General features: G+C 42.5%; 1 protein-coding gene across 2 annotated transcripts in view; it reads left to right on the top strand.

The window, feature by feature from the left end:
• The window catches only part of mtmr3 (myotubularin related protein 3), a 32,925-nt gene that overhangs the window by 11,451 nt on the left and 6,046 nt on the right, over positions 1-15,428 (top strand). For both annotated transcript variants that reach the window (XM_088302070.1, XM_088302062.1), the window contains exons 6-19: positions 646-728; positions 944-1,110; positions 1,195-1,291; positions 1,586-1,699; positions 3,120-3,310; positions 3,926-4,057; positions 4,157-4,268; positions 4,748-4,943; positions 5,018-5,203; positions 5,604-5,774; positions 6,816-6,961; positions 8,742-10,299; positions 10,369-10,479; positions 14,030-14,118. In XM_088302070.1, the coding sequence (XP_088158196.1) occupies positions 646-728; positions 944-1,110; positions 1,195-1,291; positions 1,586-1,699; positions 3,120-3,310; positions 3,926-4,057; positions 4,157-4,268; positions 4,748-4,943; positions 5,018-5,203; positions 5,604-5,774; positions 6,816-6,961; positions 8,742-10,299; positions 10,369-10,479; positions 14,030-14,118 (3,353 nt within the window). The remainder of the gene's footprint in view (positions 1-645; positions 729-943; positions 1,111-1,194; positions 1,292-1,585; positions 1,700-3,119; positions 3,311-3,925; positions 4,058-4,156; positions 4,269-4,747; positions 4,944-5,017; positions 5,204-5,603; positions 5,775-6,815; positions 6,962-8,741; positions 10,300-10,368; positions 10,480-14,029; positions 14,119-15,428) is intronic.

The following is a 15,428-nucleotide window of genomic DNA, read 5'->3' as shown; positions in this document are numbered from 1 at the left end:
TGAATTGCTTTGTCTACCTAGATTTTCTTATTGACAACGTTTAGCTCCGAGAGCTAAATTAAAGGAGACAGTTGATGTGTGGGAAAACTAACCATGTAAGTCTCGAACGAGGCATTAACATCAACAAAGCAGCCATCAGAAAGAAAGCCTGTCATCATCGTGTTGCTGCCAAAATTTGGCTGATCAGTGACTGCCTGTCAATCATGCATGATTCCAGACTGCATGCAAACAGCAGCCTGAGCCCCTTCTGTGGCCGAAAAGTACTCTTTATAAATTAGCAACGCTTATTTCAAACCAGTCTACGTATTTCCATACGACATCATAAACAAGTGCCGCAAATGTGTTCCGTATTCTAATTCTGTATAACACTCGAGGCTGAAACGGAAAACAAGCTACAGGCTTTTTAGGGTATTTTATTTGATTTTCTCCAATTTTAGGTTGAATGTTAACAGAGCTTTCGGAAATGTTACATGAAACATGAATGGAAATGCAAAGTGCCAACTAATCTCTTAATTTTTTCTCATGCCAGTGGGTGAATTACTTAGCTCGTGGTTTGCATGAAGGTGGTTTTCTGTCCTGAGCGCCGCCAATGTTTTTGTATCTGTTGTAATGTTCCATGTGTACTCTGTGCATGTCTTTCTACAGGTACCTCTGCAGCTCATTGAGAGTGTCGAGTGTCGTGATATGTTCCAGCTGCATGTCACCTGTAAGGACTGTAAAGTTGTTAGGTAAGAGGAACGGTGCCACACCCATATATAACTCAAAGCTAACATGAAGAGTTCCCCTTCCTTCTCAAAAGGAATAGTTCACCATATCGGGCTGCATTTGGCACAATTTCATAGGCTTTATTGACGTCAAAGACTTGTTGTACTGACTTGAGCCTTGTATTATAGATAAAGAAACCAAGTGACTTGTTTGCTTTTACTCTTATTTCAATTCTTAGGTGTCAGTTCTCCACTTTTGAGCAATCTCAGGAATGGCTGAAGCGTCTCAATGCAGTAGTGCGCCCCCCCTCTCGCTTGGAGGATCTCTTCTCGTTTGCCTTTCATGCTTGGTGCATGGATGTGTATGCTGGGGAGAAGGAGCAGCATGGAGAGCTTTGCAGACCAGGTAGCCTTGGCTTGAAACATAAACTCTCAAGTAACAGCTTTAGTTCTGGGAACTCTGGTCATATCAGCTTTCTCTGGTCTTTAGGTGAACATGTGACCTCCTGGTTCAAGAATGAGGTGGAGAGGATGGGCTTTGACACTCAAAATGCCTGGAGGATATCTGACATCAACAGCAAGTTTAGGTGAAGGGCTGCTTGCTTTCCAGATAGCGCTCTGCTCTGTTGATATTCGTGCCTCACTGATTCTAGCCTTTGCTTTCATTGGCACACAGCGCAGATCAGTGTGCGCGAGACGTTTTGTGGTTGTTGTTTTGTTCGTCACTGATGCTGCACCCGGGTCACAAAAAGGCCAAGCCCAGGATTAGATCTGTCAACAGAGCATTTTGTTGAGCCTTCACTAATACATTCAGTCAGGTCCAATGCCTTCTTTTACACTCTGCGTTAACCACCTTTCTCTGTGCCCCTTGGTGTTGCCAGGCTTTGCCCCAGCTATCCCCAGCAGCTTCTTGTACCAGCCTGGATCACTGACAAGGAGCTGGAAAATGTGGCAGCATTCCGTTCCTGGAAGAGGTTTCCTGCAGTGGTATATAGGTCAGTGGGTTTGGTCTCCTTCAAATGAGAAACTTCAAAGGCAGTGTCTAAGGCTGGAGTCAGTATTCTTGCAGATAAATTTAAAAATGTCACCACAAGAAATAGTGGGTATGCATATTAATTTATTTAACGTCTCTTTAAAAGGAAAATGCTTGGGAGAGGGAACTTCGGTTCTTCGATAGCTATTCCCCGCCTGTTTTAGATCTCTTTCCGCTCCGCAGGTTCTCTCTCGTCAATGTGAGTAAGTTGTCGTTGCTGTGCGCCTCCTCAGAAATGATCCCTTTGCGTAACCTTGAACAATATAAGCGGACCGGCTAACATGGCTAACGGTTAGCCTAAGCATCCACAATCAATTCACAAATTGTGGCGTAATTCACTGGGGGTGCCTCCCAGTATTAGATGGTGAACACAGCTTTACTGTCATCTGTCACTCACACGCCGCTCACAACTTCACTTTGAACGCCCTGTTTACACTGATGTCTGTATTGTCGTTTGACCAATTGGAGTTGCCGTAGCGTGATGTCATCGTGACCGGATGTCTTTGTTTTCTAAGCTGATTTGCATTTTGATTGCAAACAGCCAATTAAAATAACTACTGTTTTACTCACTGCAATTAATGACACAAAATTAATTAAAAGCATGTCTAAAAAGCACAATGACTCTTATTTCTTTGCAAATTTATTTGCTGCCCTCTAACATTGTCACAAGTTATAGGCGCACCGTATTAATAATAATAATAATTAATAATAATAATTTGCCCTTTATTAGTCCCACAATGGGGAAATTCGAGATTCGAACCCAGGCCTCCTGGGGAGACTGGGTCCTGAACGCGGCGCCTTAGACCACTCGGCCATCCTGTCATCCTCAGCAGTGTCAGTTACGGGTGCTATTTCTGTATTTAACACATCCATAAGGCGTCCCGTATTATTGGACGCGGGCATGTTAAAACATTCTACTAACTCTGCGTACGTACTTGCAATAGGCTCGTTCGTGGAGAAGAATGAGTCTTTCTTCTGATCTTCAAATAAACCTCTGCCGTTAGCATCTCTTGTTGCGGTCTCAGCCAATCAAATGGCTGATTAGAGAGATGTCATGAGTAGTGTGGGAACGTGAGATGCACGTCGGCAGAATAAAGTCGAGAAGCAAGTCACCCTCTCGCTTTCGTTATTAAATTATACAATGGCGTAACAGCGTCTTTCTCTTACAAATCACCATAGGTGACACTTTCTGTCCATTACCATGGAACCAAGCGCAACCGTAAAAGCTGACTTTTTGTGCCTCCTTGTGCGTATGACTACCATACTAGTCCCCTTCTCCACAGTGTAATTCACCCGGATGATTTTGTTACTGATTTTATTCCAGTAATGTAGCATTGATCAATTTGTAATGCTTGTTCATATAACTTCATTCATACTTTCAGGCACCTGAGCACAGGGGCTGTGATCGCCCGTTGTGGCCAGCCAGAAGTCAGCTGGTGGGGCTGGCGGAATGCTGATGACGAGCACTTAGTTCAGTCCATTGCCAAGGCCTGTGCAGTGGACAGCAGTTCTCACAAACACCTGTCCAATGGAACCTACATCAACGGCTCTGAACTGTCTGATACGGATTTTGGTGAGGACCCACTCAATCTGCCCGCGACAACTTCTTGCTGCTCTCTAGATGACAGACAAAATGACCACATTAACTTTCATCTGAACCAACAAGGCTCAAAAGCAGATGACTTATCTTGATCAAATACAAAGGGTTAAATGTTTAAATCTGTTTTCACAGGGGAATGAATATTTACTATTGAATCTGAAATTCTGCGGATCTGGACGATTTCAAGTTGAACAAGGCCTCTGAACAATTAATTTTCAAAATAGTTGTTGATTTAATTTGAAAATTGATTATCTTGTCAATTAATTGACTTTTTGAACCTCTACTTCAAGAGGATTGTCTCTAATCCACTGCATACAGTGTAATAATTTTATCAGTTATTATTGATATTTAGCCTTTTTAAGAATATGTCACTTATTAACAATTCAGTCAGTGTCAGTATGACGCCCTTCTGCTGAAAATCAAGCTGCATGCATCTCATGAGCCATCGTGGGATTTTCAGTAGGATAGTTTGGAGTTACTAAACTTTATGAACCATTGTTTTTTTTTTCTCATTTATACACCCCTCAATGTTTAATATATCCTGAATTGTCCAGAGATGTGACACTGCTATGTTTCTGACTGTATCAGAGTCTTCGATGACCAACAGCTCAGAGGTGGAGACAATGGCCATCCAGCCACACAAGTTACTGATTCTAGATGCCAGGTCCTACGCAGCCGCTGTAGCCAACAGGGCAAAGGGAGGAGGCTGTGAATGCCCTGGTAGGCTTTTTTCCTTTTTTTGTCCGTACTGTGGATTTAGTTTTTTTTTTAAGTTTTTGTTTGAATCATTTCAACATTTTAAATTCCCCTGTGTTGTAGAATACTATCCTAACTGTGAGGTGGTGTTCATGGGCATGGCCAACATCCACTCCATACGCAAGAGTTTCCAGTCACTACGTTTCCTCTGCACGCAGATGCCGGATCCTACAAAGTACGGTTGTCCTTGTCACTTCTTTGTGGCTTAAACCCTCTAAACAACTCCAGCTGTTGTGAACTGTGCTCTATAAAGAAAGCTGAATTTTATTGTAAACCTAACTTTATGGAAGTCTCACCTCTGCTTCAACTTTGGCCACATCTGTCTGTCTCCAATACTTCTGCCTTCTCAGATCTAGTAATTGAGGACTTCAATGAGGATTTTAATCTAAGGATATAGAATGTATATTTCAGCCATAATTTCAGTCTAGATCATAACATAAAAACTATTAATTTTACTTTTTGATTGATATAAGAAAAATATTTATTGGAAAAGCATGGGATATGGATGCTAACTATTGCGATATTGATATTATTGGGATATTCAACATGTGGAAAAAAAAAAATTGAGAAGCGGGCAAATACTTTTTCGTTGCACAGTATGCTGTTGTCACTATTGTGATGTCCTAAGATGTCTTTGGTCTTGTCTGCCTGCAGCTGGCTATCTGCACTGGAGAGCACTAAGTGGTTACAGCACCTGTCTGTGCTGCTGAAGGCGGCCCTGTTGGTGGTCAATGCAGTGGACAGGGACCAAAGGCCTGTTTTGGTACATTGCTCCGACGGCTGGGACCGGACACCTCAAATTGTTGCACTCTCCAAGTTGCTGCTTGACCCGTACTACCGCACCATTGAGGTAAAATTTAAACATTCTTGCAAAGTGTGTGTAGGAAGTTCCATTTTATAAGATGTGTGCCTATCATTGTGTAGGGCTTCCAAGTTTTGGTTGAGATGGACTGGTTGGACTTCGGCCACAAGTTTGCAGACCGATGTGGCCATGGAGAAAATTCAGAGGACGTGAATGAGCGCTGTCCCGTCTTCCTGCAATGGCTGGACTGTGTTCACCAGCTGCAGAGGCAATTTCCTTGCTCCTTTGAGTTTAACGAGGCCTTCTTGGTGCGTATGTCAAACTAAACTATTCTAGTCAGGTTCCATAAATAGCCGTTTTCTTTTTTGTGGATTCACTTAAGTAATTTCTTATGCTGGTTTACTTTAGCTTGCAAAGTTTGACTATCTCATTGGCTGACAAGCAATTGTTTGTACGACTACTTATCCTACTACTACTAAGAACGCTTGAGAAATGGTATAAGCTTCTTTCTTTTTCTTTTCGCTCCCTGTTTAAGGCAGGTGTGGTTTATTTAAATCTGATTTATGAAGCTGTATATTAAGTTTTGTTATATGGATTATAAAATAAAAGTATCAAAGTCCTTAACCCCTGGTATATTGCCAAGGGAGTCTCATTCCCGATGTCTGATTGCTAGTCTCAACATGTTTGTGTATTACTGTGTGTATGCAGGTGAAACTAGTGCAACATGCATATTCCTGTCTGTTCGGCACGTTCCTGGGTAACAGCGGCAAAGAGAGGGAAGATCGACATGTTCAAGAGAGGACCTGCTCGGTGTGGTCCCTGCTGAGACCCGCCAACCGCACACTAAGGAACATGCTGTACTCCTCTCACTCAGAGACTGTACGTACACTGCCTGGCACACCCCTTGGTGTTCAGTGCTAAGTCTTGAGAAATAAGATTAGTTTTGTCTCCATTAATCTTCAAGCTCTATGAACTAACATAACATTTCACTCTTATTTTTATTTATCTATTTTTCTCCCAAATTAGATTTTCAGTTTTTTTTTTGTTTTTTTTTAAATGTCCGATCACTTGGAAAAAAAGCAGGCCCCAACCCCACTATACACAGTCTTAATGGTTTTCCCCCTCCTGACACGTTGGATGGTGGACCAGAATTTCCCAAACCTGTCAGGTAGTCATTTTTGCCTTGGTAACTGCCAACGATGTATTCCACTTGTTCCAGTCAGCTGCCTCCAGAGTCTCATAAAAAGGTATCCAAAACATGTGGCCGCAAATAACTTGACATGGTCACAAAGTCGATCATCAGATTGCGGCCAAGGATGTTCTGCTGCCAAATGTACATATGGACACCCTGTTTGTATGTGGTGTTTATGTGTAATCAGTAAAAAGCACAGAAATCAAATAACACACCGCCACTTGGGTTGTGATTGGTCAGGCCGTCCCTCCCAATCACGCCCTTCTATGTTTGATTGTCATTGCCCACATGCGCATTGAAGTCCCCCAGTAAAATGAGTCACCAGTCTCTAGCAGGAGCGCTCTCCATCACCCCTTCCAAGGATTCCAAAAAGGGTGTGTGCTCTGTTTTTTGACTCATGAGGACAAACAACAGTCAGGAGCCATCCTTGCACCCGAAGGCGGAAGGAGGCTACCCTCTTGCCCACTAGGCTGAACCCCAATGTACTGGCACCAATAAGTATGTCTACACCTGCTTTGTGCGTATCACCATGGCCATTTCCAAAGTGGAATAGAATGTTCAGTGCTGATGACTTCCTGCTCATGGAAAGCTAGTCATTCTAAACTCATACTTTTTATTTATTTATTTCTTATTTGTTTTTTCGTCAAACTGTTTGGAAAAGTCGCTAAATCATTTGTAACTAGCACTTCTATTGCTACACCGGCATAACTATTGATTGATTATTCCAGGTGCTCCACCCAGTGTGTCATGTGCGCAATCTGATGCTATGGACCGCCGTCTACCTGCCCAGCTCCTCCCCCACAACCCCTTCTGACGATTCCTGTGCACCGTATCCTTTGCCGGCAAACAATGCCGAGGAGGCACCTCTGGGCAGGTGAGCCTGGCGTTTTGGCACAGAACCCCCCTCACTTCCACTCTCATGTAAGACAAACTCCAGTTGAGGGCTCACAAAGCCAACTCTCTTTGCACACTTTGCTCTCATTCGGACCTCGCGGTCACACACTCTGTCCTTATTTCGTGACGCTTGACAGCTGTAGTGCCGTCAGGAAAAACCATCAGGGATTTATTCCGTATGTCATACGGTTAACTTGTGTCAGCATCAACCGCTTGACTCCTAATCTTTGGAACAAAATATTGGATTGCATTTTTCAATTGTTATATTGAGCATGTATTACTAGTATAAAGTTTTATTTTCAACTAAAACAGTGCCTAGAAAATGTATCGGCCCCCAGTTTGACCTTTTGCCACATTTCAACCTTCAAACATAAAAGTTGTAAAAATTAGATTATTTTTGTGAAAAATCAACACCTAGTGAGAAACAATCATGAAATTGAACAGAATTTATATCATACGTAAAGTTTTTTTTTTTTTTTTTTTTTTTTAATAATCCAGTGTTGACTAATATTAAATGACTGTTGATGATAGTCTCAGTATAAGAGCACCTAATCTGTGAGTATCTCAGAGGTCTGTTAAAACAATAGTGAGGAGCAGAACAAGGAATATACCAGGCTGGTCCAGAATTAAGATGTTGAGGAAATTGGAAAAAATGAGGATAGAAAAAGATTTCACAGGCTTTAAACATGTCACGGAGCACTGTCCAATGAATCCATTGAAGTGAATTGAACCGACCAAGACCTGGCCGACCCTCAGCCCTAGCAAAGGAGAGCACTGATATGGAAAAATTCTCAATAGACCATTGTATGTCGTCATAACGATATACCTCAATATATTTTCTGTTATTCTATAAATAATTATGTAACACACAATGATTGCTTACCTTTTCTCACTTTATTTTGAAGTGATTAATCAGACCTGTTGCAAATGAGAAATGCATCTAGTAGTGCTCCCATATAAAATTGTCAAATCTAAATGGCAACAAAGTAGTCTAAAACTTTTCGCACGAATGTAGATGATCAAAATATGATGCATAATGGCTGGCAGAAATTCTTAAAATTAAATTTAAAAAAAATGAGCTCCAATGTAATTTTGAGAACTTTTAATGTGCACATCTCAAAACTGCATTGTGAAACTGAATCACAGTTGTATGCATTCATTATACGATATGCATCCATTTTCTGAATTTCTTATCCTCAAAAATAATATACAGTGTAACCTTGAATTAGAAATGACCCTTTTTTTTACAATTAAGTTACGCAGAAAATGTGTGTAGAAATTTAGAACAAAATTGCTTCTAATTATGTACATGTTTTGTTATGTGAACCATCTCTGCATGAATGAGTGGACGGATCAGTGCTGTGTTTCTCACACTATTTAACAATCATTGGCTCTGTTGCTTTACTCAATATAATTGCATTATTTTAATTTATTTTTTTTAGAATGCTGTCGTGTGACTGTGTTGCCGGAACCCGGAAGTTCCACTTACACATGCATTCACACACGTCCACTACTCACAATAACATTTTAACTGGGCCTTTCGATAACTTAAACTTAATGTTGTTTATTTTATAAGCACACACAATTTTGGGCTTTTATAAGCACACACAATTTTTGTGGGTTGGTTGCTTGCTTGCTACTGGATAATATTGGATTGCTTGATGCATGACATTTTATATGGATTAAAACAAAAGTTTCATCAGGAATTGTAACAGTTATGTTGGGAAACTAAAACTTTTCTTTGCTCCTTTCCTTTTTAGGTGTACGAAGACGCGTTCCTTTGATAATTTGCCCAGTGCATGTGAGTTGGGAAGCTCACTGGCTCCTAACCGCCGCTCGAGTGATCCAAGTCTCAATGAGAAGTGGCAAGACCACCGGCGTTCTCTGGACCTCAACATGGCAGTCGGGCCAGATGAAGGCGGGGAACACGATCACGAGGTGCAGTGTAATGGATTGACCCTTTATCCAAACAGAGTGGACTCTGAGCTGGATGCCAGCCCGCATCCCCGCGATTCCCACTCTGAGTTGGCTGAGGCAGCCTTCACGCTCTCTGCAACTACTCGAGAGGAAGCCGAGGAGGCGGAATTGTCTGTGGCAGTGGGTGTGGCCGTGGGCCAGATGGAGAACATTCTTCAAGAAGCTACCAAAGAGGACCTGGGAGCAGATGCTCAGAGAGTTGGAAGTGCTTCTGTCACCCACGTCATTAACGCCGCTTTCGTACAGGAGGAGGCGGGCTCAAGAACTGATGGTGTCGATGATGATGAGGTTGATTCTGATCAGTCTGTCAACAAAGATGAGATACGAGAAGTGCTTTCTAATGGTCACCATTTGGAAAATGGCTATGCAGAGGCTGAAGAGAATTGTGACTCTTCTGCTATTCCTGCACAGACAGCAGAAGAGTTGGAGCACCTGAGAGATGAGGAAGCCCAAACACCTGAACATGTGACAACGACGCAGGCACTGGTGAACTGTTCTGAACAGCTGGAACATGCTCATGAATACTTTGAATCAAGTTCAGGCGAGCAGGAGTCGCCTGCAACTCAAAGAATTATGATGAATGGCTTTGCTCACCGGTCACCTGAGGAAACTGATGCAGATGAGGAAAAATGCCCTGCTTGTGACCCTGACAGAGGTTTGTCGGAGTCAGGGGAAGAGGCAGCAGAAAAGAGGGCCTCCCTGATGGAAAGCTCCACAGAGACTTTAACGGAGGAGGTGTGCAGCAGGTTTGAACTCCCCGCACCGCCTCCTGTGTGTCAGAGCCGTCAGGCCTGCAGCAATGGCAAGGGCCCCCCGCCGTCCTCCAGGAAGGACAAAGTGCTGCAGACTGATGAACACAGCTTTATCGGAACTTTCAACGGGGGCAGCAAGAGACCCTCTGTCAGTGCCTTTCAGTATGCAAGTGCTGACCTCACTCACGATGGACTTTGTAACAGTGACAGTTCCGACGGGGAACCTTGCGGAGGAGCTCACTGGGTCAAAGCGAATGGCGAGCGGGCGCCACTGAGCCGTCAAGTGTCCCTGGCAAGCTGCAACTCCCTAATTCTCCACCACAGAGGCAGCTGCTCGCAACAGCGTTGGTGCCACGCCCAAATGGGCCGGCCCGCTGTCAGCCCAGATCAGCCGTCGCGCAGCCACCTGGATGACGATGGGCTGATGCTCCATACAGATGTCATCCAGCAAAGGCTGAGGCAGATTGAGGCTGGGCACCAGATGGAAGTCGAGACCCTGAAGAAGCAAGTACAGGAACTGTGGAGTCGGCTGGAAAATCAGCAGCACACCGGCTCGCATCGGGTCAATGGGAACGGGGGAGATGATGTGGTAAGAAACGAGTGCTTTGACCATCAAGCTGGCCAGTAAAAAAACTAGACTCGATTCTCTTTCCCCCAGACCTTGATGACAGACTCGGAATACAACATGGACCCCAACTGTCTGTCGCGATGCAGCACAGAGCTGTTCTCCGAAACCAGCTGGGAGCAGGTGGACAAGCAGGACACTGAGGTGGGTCTCACCAGAGGAAGAAAGAAATCCCTTTATTGTCATTGTACAGTGTGAAACGAGATTAGAGGGAAGGGAGAGCCGTTAGCCGCTGCGTCCATGCGCGCCGCCATCTTGGCAAAGAAAAACAAAAACAAAAAAACATATCTCAAGCAGTTGATTGTGAAAGGTTTACTCAAAAAAGCCAAATGTTTTCTTCAAGATGTTAAATGCCACTTGCACTTACTGCAAAAGTTAAAAAAAAAAAAAAAGAATTCGTACATAAAGTGGCAGCTTTGTATTAAGAGCCGCGTGTTTTCAAAATTCTAACATGGGATATCGTAAGAGAAAGTGGTCACACAGATTTTTAAAGACTATTATGGGAAGTCCCCAATTTGCAAATGAGTTCTGTTCGATGAAGAAGATGTAACCTGAATTTCCGTGTAAATCGGAATTAACCCTTTAATACTCCGTAAATCTCTAAATAAATTTCTAAATCCATATTTTAATAAAATAGAAATGATTACAACAAAAAAGGAGATATTGTACTTAGCAACACAAAAAAGGTTTTTATTTAAGCATTCACATTACATACATTACAAATTTGACCCTGCATTTGCGTCCCCAGTCACCCACATGTGCTGAAGAGACTTCATCCCTTACAACATGGTGGAAGTGGAAGTAAATGAGGTCCAGCGTGTCAGGACATTTTTCCCGAGGAGCGATTCAATAGGAGATAGAAATACAATATTTGGCGTTAATAATGAGGCAAGGCTTTTCACTCTCATTCATTGAGATCTCACATCATTGCTCTACATGAAGAAAATAGTGGCTGAATTATTTCAATTACCATAAATGTGTACTTTATGCTTCATGTTTGAAGTTGGATTAAATGAAAGTAAATTATAAAGTCACAATTGTTACTCAAAACAACTTTGCAGATTGGATCTCCCAGCTGCCAGCACTCTCTATCCGCCCACACGGAGCACATTTTGCGCCCGGATGACGTCAATGAGGGATTGATGCGATCTGGCCGCTCGACCGCGGTTTCATTTCAAAAGATCCCATACATATCCAAATGAATATGAAAGTGGGCCAAGTCAGATTTGAGAAAAAAAATGTAATTCAGCTGTTCAGACTGTTAAAAAATAAAGACAGATAAAGGTCGCCTACAGGGAAAAAAATAATGTTCTGGGTCGCGGTTTCCTGCAGTGTGAACCTAAAATGTCGGACGAGGCACGGCTGTCGTGATGTTGAAACGTCACAGATCGAGTACGCTGTCACCAGAAGACTTCCTGCATTCTCCTTAAACACTGGTAGCCACTTTTTTCCCCAAATAATTCCAAATGCAGCTAATTCCACAGTGGCGTGCCTGAACCTTTCTCAGTCACTGTTGTCACATGAGTCCAATTCTCTGACGAGCTTTATCAGGTATAAGTGCACGTAAGTCTGTGGCAGGGCAGCCTTTGGAAGCCTGCTTGTTGCGTGTTTGGGAGACGAAGGGGATGTCACTCCATGGCCAGAAATGCGGTCCTCCATCATCTGTTGCCAGCGATGGGAGTCAGTAGTCAAACTAACAACTCAGAGACAGGAGTCACACTACAGAGATGGCTTTATTTATGGCACTTGTTCCCTAAACACAACTCAAAAGGCTTATTTTCGCCCAACTACCGTATTTTCCGGGCCATAGGGCGCTCTTTAAAGTCCCTAATCTTCCCCAAAACAAACAAAGCGCCTTATAAAGCGACGCGCCCATTATATGGACTAAGCATCACTCGCGACCATCAACCCTTTTACTCATTGGGCTGTTCGGAGTGCATGTTAGCACACCCTGCTGGTCAAAGTCTGAGTCATCTATGCTTCTAATTGACCGTGACTTATACATTATGTGACTATGGTGTTTGGGTGATGGTGTAGGAGAAAGCTGGACAAAAGGGCAGCTGTCCACAATGTTGTAGTCTGTCTTATCATTTATGTTATTGCAAGCAAGAAACGTCCCAGGTTTAGACAACAGACTGCAAAAAGCCCAAAGCACAACAGCACATCTCTCTAAACAGCCATGTGAGTGGCTCCCAAGAAGCCATTGCTGTAATCTTTTTGTGTTATTTTTATTTCTTTTGGGTATGTAGATGGCATGAGAGATCCATGTTTTGTGTTAATCTTATTTCTTTGTTTCATTGTTTGCTTGCATGCTGAGTTTTTTTCTTTGGTTTTGATTTGAAACCGTGACTCTAAGGAGTGTGGTGACCAGTGAAGTCCCTCCCCTGACGTTGTCTAGTAGACTATTGCCAAGACACCTTTTATTGGTCAGAGTCTTTGTTATTGGCAGTGATTCCTAATAGTTTCATGACATCTGTCATTGAAACGGGGTGATACCGCTGGCAACGACCCCTTAGGGCAGGGGTCTTCAACCCTGTTCCTCGAGGGCCGGTGTCCTGCCCGTTTTCCATCTCTCCCTGGTGCAACACACCTGACCGATCGTTAGCTAGCTTTTGCAGACCTTGCTGATTATCTGATCATTTGAATCAGCTGTGTTGCAGTAGGGAGAGTTGGAAAACCTGCAGGACACCGGCCCTCAGGGAACAGGATTGAGGACCACTACCTTAGGGGATTGAGTCCTGGTGAGCTGGCAGCTGAGCTTGAGCGAGCAGCTGAGCTAGCGCCTTGTAGTGCGGCGCGCCTAGTATATGCATTCAATACGGAAATAGCACCCTCAACTGGTGTTGCGCCCTTTGATGCAGCGCGTCTTATGGCCGTAAAAATACGGTATATACAGCGTCCTCTATATTGCTCCGACACTCCCTTGTACCGCTACGTACACATACTTCCACATTTCTCAGTACTCGTTATCCAACCCCAGATGGCTGATGAATATTCTGTATGAGGGTGGACACGGACGGGAGAGATTCATTCGGCCCCTGTGACGTATAATTTCATTGGTAAAATAGATTGACACTTTGTGTCAATCTATTGACAGCTTGATGCCCGTCAGTAAACATTCCTAAATAAACCAGATCACATTAAAAGCAGTAGGGTTTGAAGAATAGGAAAAACGTAGCGGAAGTATCATTGGAAAAATAGGGAACACTCGGATCGATTTTGTAAAAAAAAAAAAAAAATTTCTTGCGCTTGCATGTTATGCTGATTAACTGACTAAAATTGATATTCTGATTCCAAAATCGCAGAATTTTTTTTTCCCAGCGCCTCCAGTTTTTCTCTTCACAGCTTACCAGATACAAAAATTACATTGTATATTTGACGTAAGACTTGCACTGGCATGTCTTACTCATTTACAGCTACATGGCCACTTGTTTGTGGAGCCATAATTGAAATGGTGAGAGGTGTGTGGAGCTCCTACTAGGTCTGTACTATCAATATCTGCCAACAGAAAGACAGCATACCAGAATTAATCAAATTAGTGCTGGCTTTTCTCTTGATCTTGTTGTTACCATATAACTGTAATTTGTTCATGATTTTCCAGCAGTCTAGTTTGGTCTGTGTGCGGTCAGCATAACTTATTTCCTGCAGTCCTAATTTTGTCAATGAAATGAAAATTTGGTGTGCTTCCTTTAAGGTTACCCGCTGGTACCCTGATCATTTGGCTGCCCAGTGTTACGGCTGTGAGAGCAGGTTCTGGCTTGCCGCCAGGAAGCATCACTGCAGGTAAACACTGAGAAGGACGAAGCTGCTTCAACTTTCTTTCACATACCCCATGTCCTTCTCAGATTGACCATTTCCTCTTCAGCCTCAGTGGGACGTAACCACAAACATGCAGAGTGAGACTAGATTTAGCTGAAGCAGCTTGTGGAAAACAATGCTTATCTTGTTAGTTTTCAGCGCACTGAAGGCTGCTTTTTTGTTCTTGTGAGTGTGATGTTTTGGCAACATTTCCTAAACGTCATAAGAAAGGAAACCATCCTCTTTTTACCTAGAATCAATTACTGAAAGTAGTTGCTCGGGTAGGCTCTATGAATGGAAATTTTAAAAAGGGTGCACTCTTCAATTAATTGTAATTATTTGCGCAATAAATGTTTTTGTTTTCCACAACATTCATAATTCCCTTAAAGCCACAGGCAAATTTCCTTTTTTTTTAATTTATTGTAGCTAACTACAAGCTATTACATATCCTACAAGGGGATGACAAAATATTGATGAGGACACATTGTGTCTGTACAAGTAGGTATTCAGAAGTTTGTGTCAGTACTTCATGCCTCCTGGAGGGGGCACTTCTAACATGAGGACAAAGAAACAGCAACAAAAATCCCAATACATTTTTGTATGTTTTTTTTTTCCCATTTGGGGATCTTGTTTTTCCATAGACTATATTCCAAAATGATCACTTTATAGGGAACCAGAAAAAGGGAATGCTTGTTCAACCATTACCATTGCATTGTCAAAGAGAGAGTCATTTTCAACCCATGAGATTGGTCCATAATTTGTAAAAATAACAGCCACATGTAGGGCTGGGTGATATAAGTAATAAAAATCAATAAGAATATATATATATATATATATATATATATATATATATATATATATATATATATATATATATATATATATATATATAAAAGGACCCACAGGAAAAGGGCTGAATATAGGTGATTTCATTTTAACACATGGTATTTAACCTGTAATTAAAAAGAGGTTACTGCAACGATGAAAAAGTCAAATAAGATGTCCTTTATTAGTCCCACAATGGGGAAATTTGAGAATGAACTGATCAATGTAAAGATTAAATTAATGTTACTTTTTTTGGGTGTCATTATTGACAGTCGCGCAAGGAGTGACAGTTGATTCATGTTTTACTTGCCTGATTGTGACTTGAGAGCAATGGTTAGGGTCCAAGCTGGCGAACACCAGAGCGAAAGCATGTCAAAGACATCGTACTCTTACTTCTACACGAAGTATCCATCCAGAGGTGTTTAATCTGCTTAGTATGCCCAATGTGATCTTGTAAGAGTTGTTCTGAG

This window comes from Idiotropiscis lumnitzeri, chromosome 1 (assembly GCF_059441095.1).
Source record: "Idiotropiscis lumnitzeri isolate Australia: NSW breed Sydney's pygmy pipehorse chromosome 1, RoL_Ilum_1.0, whole genome shotgun sequence".
Taxonomy (NCBI): domain Eukaryota; kingdom Metazoa; phylum Chordata; class Actinopteri; order Syngnathiformes; family Syngnathidae; genus Idiotropiscis; species Idiotropiscis lumnitzeri.
Note: the sequence above shows the minus strand (reverse complement) of the source record. Positions and strands in the feature narration are given on the sequence as shown.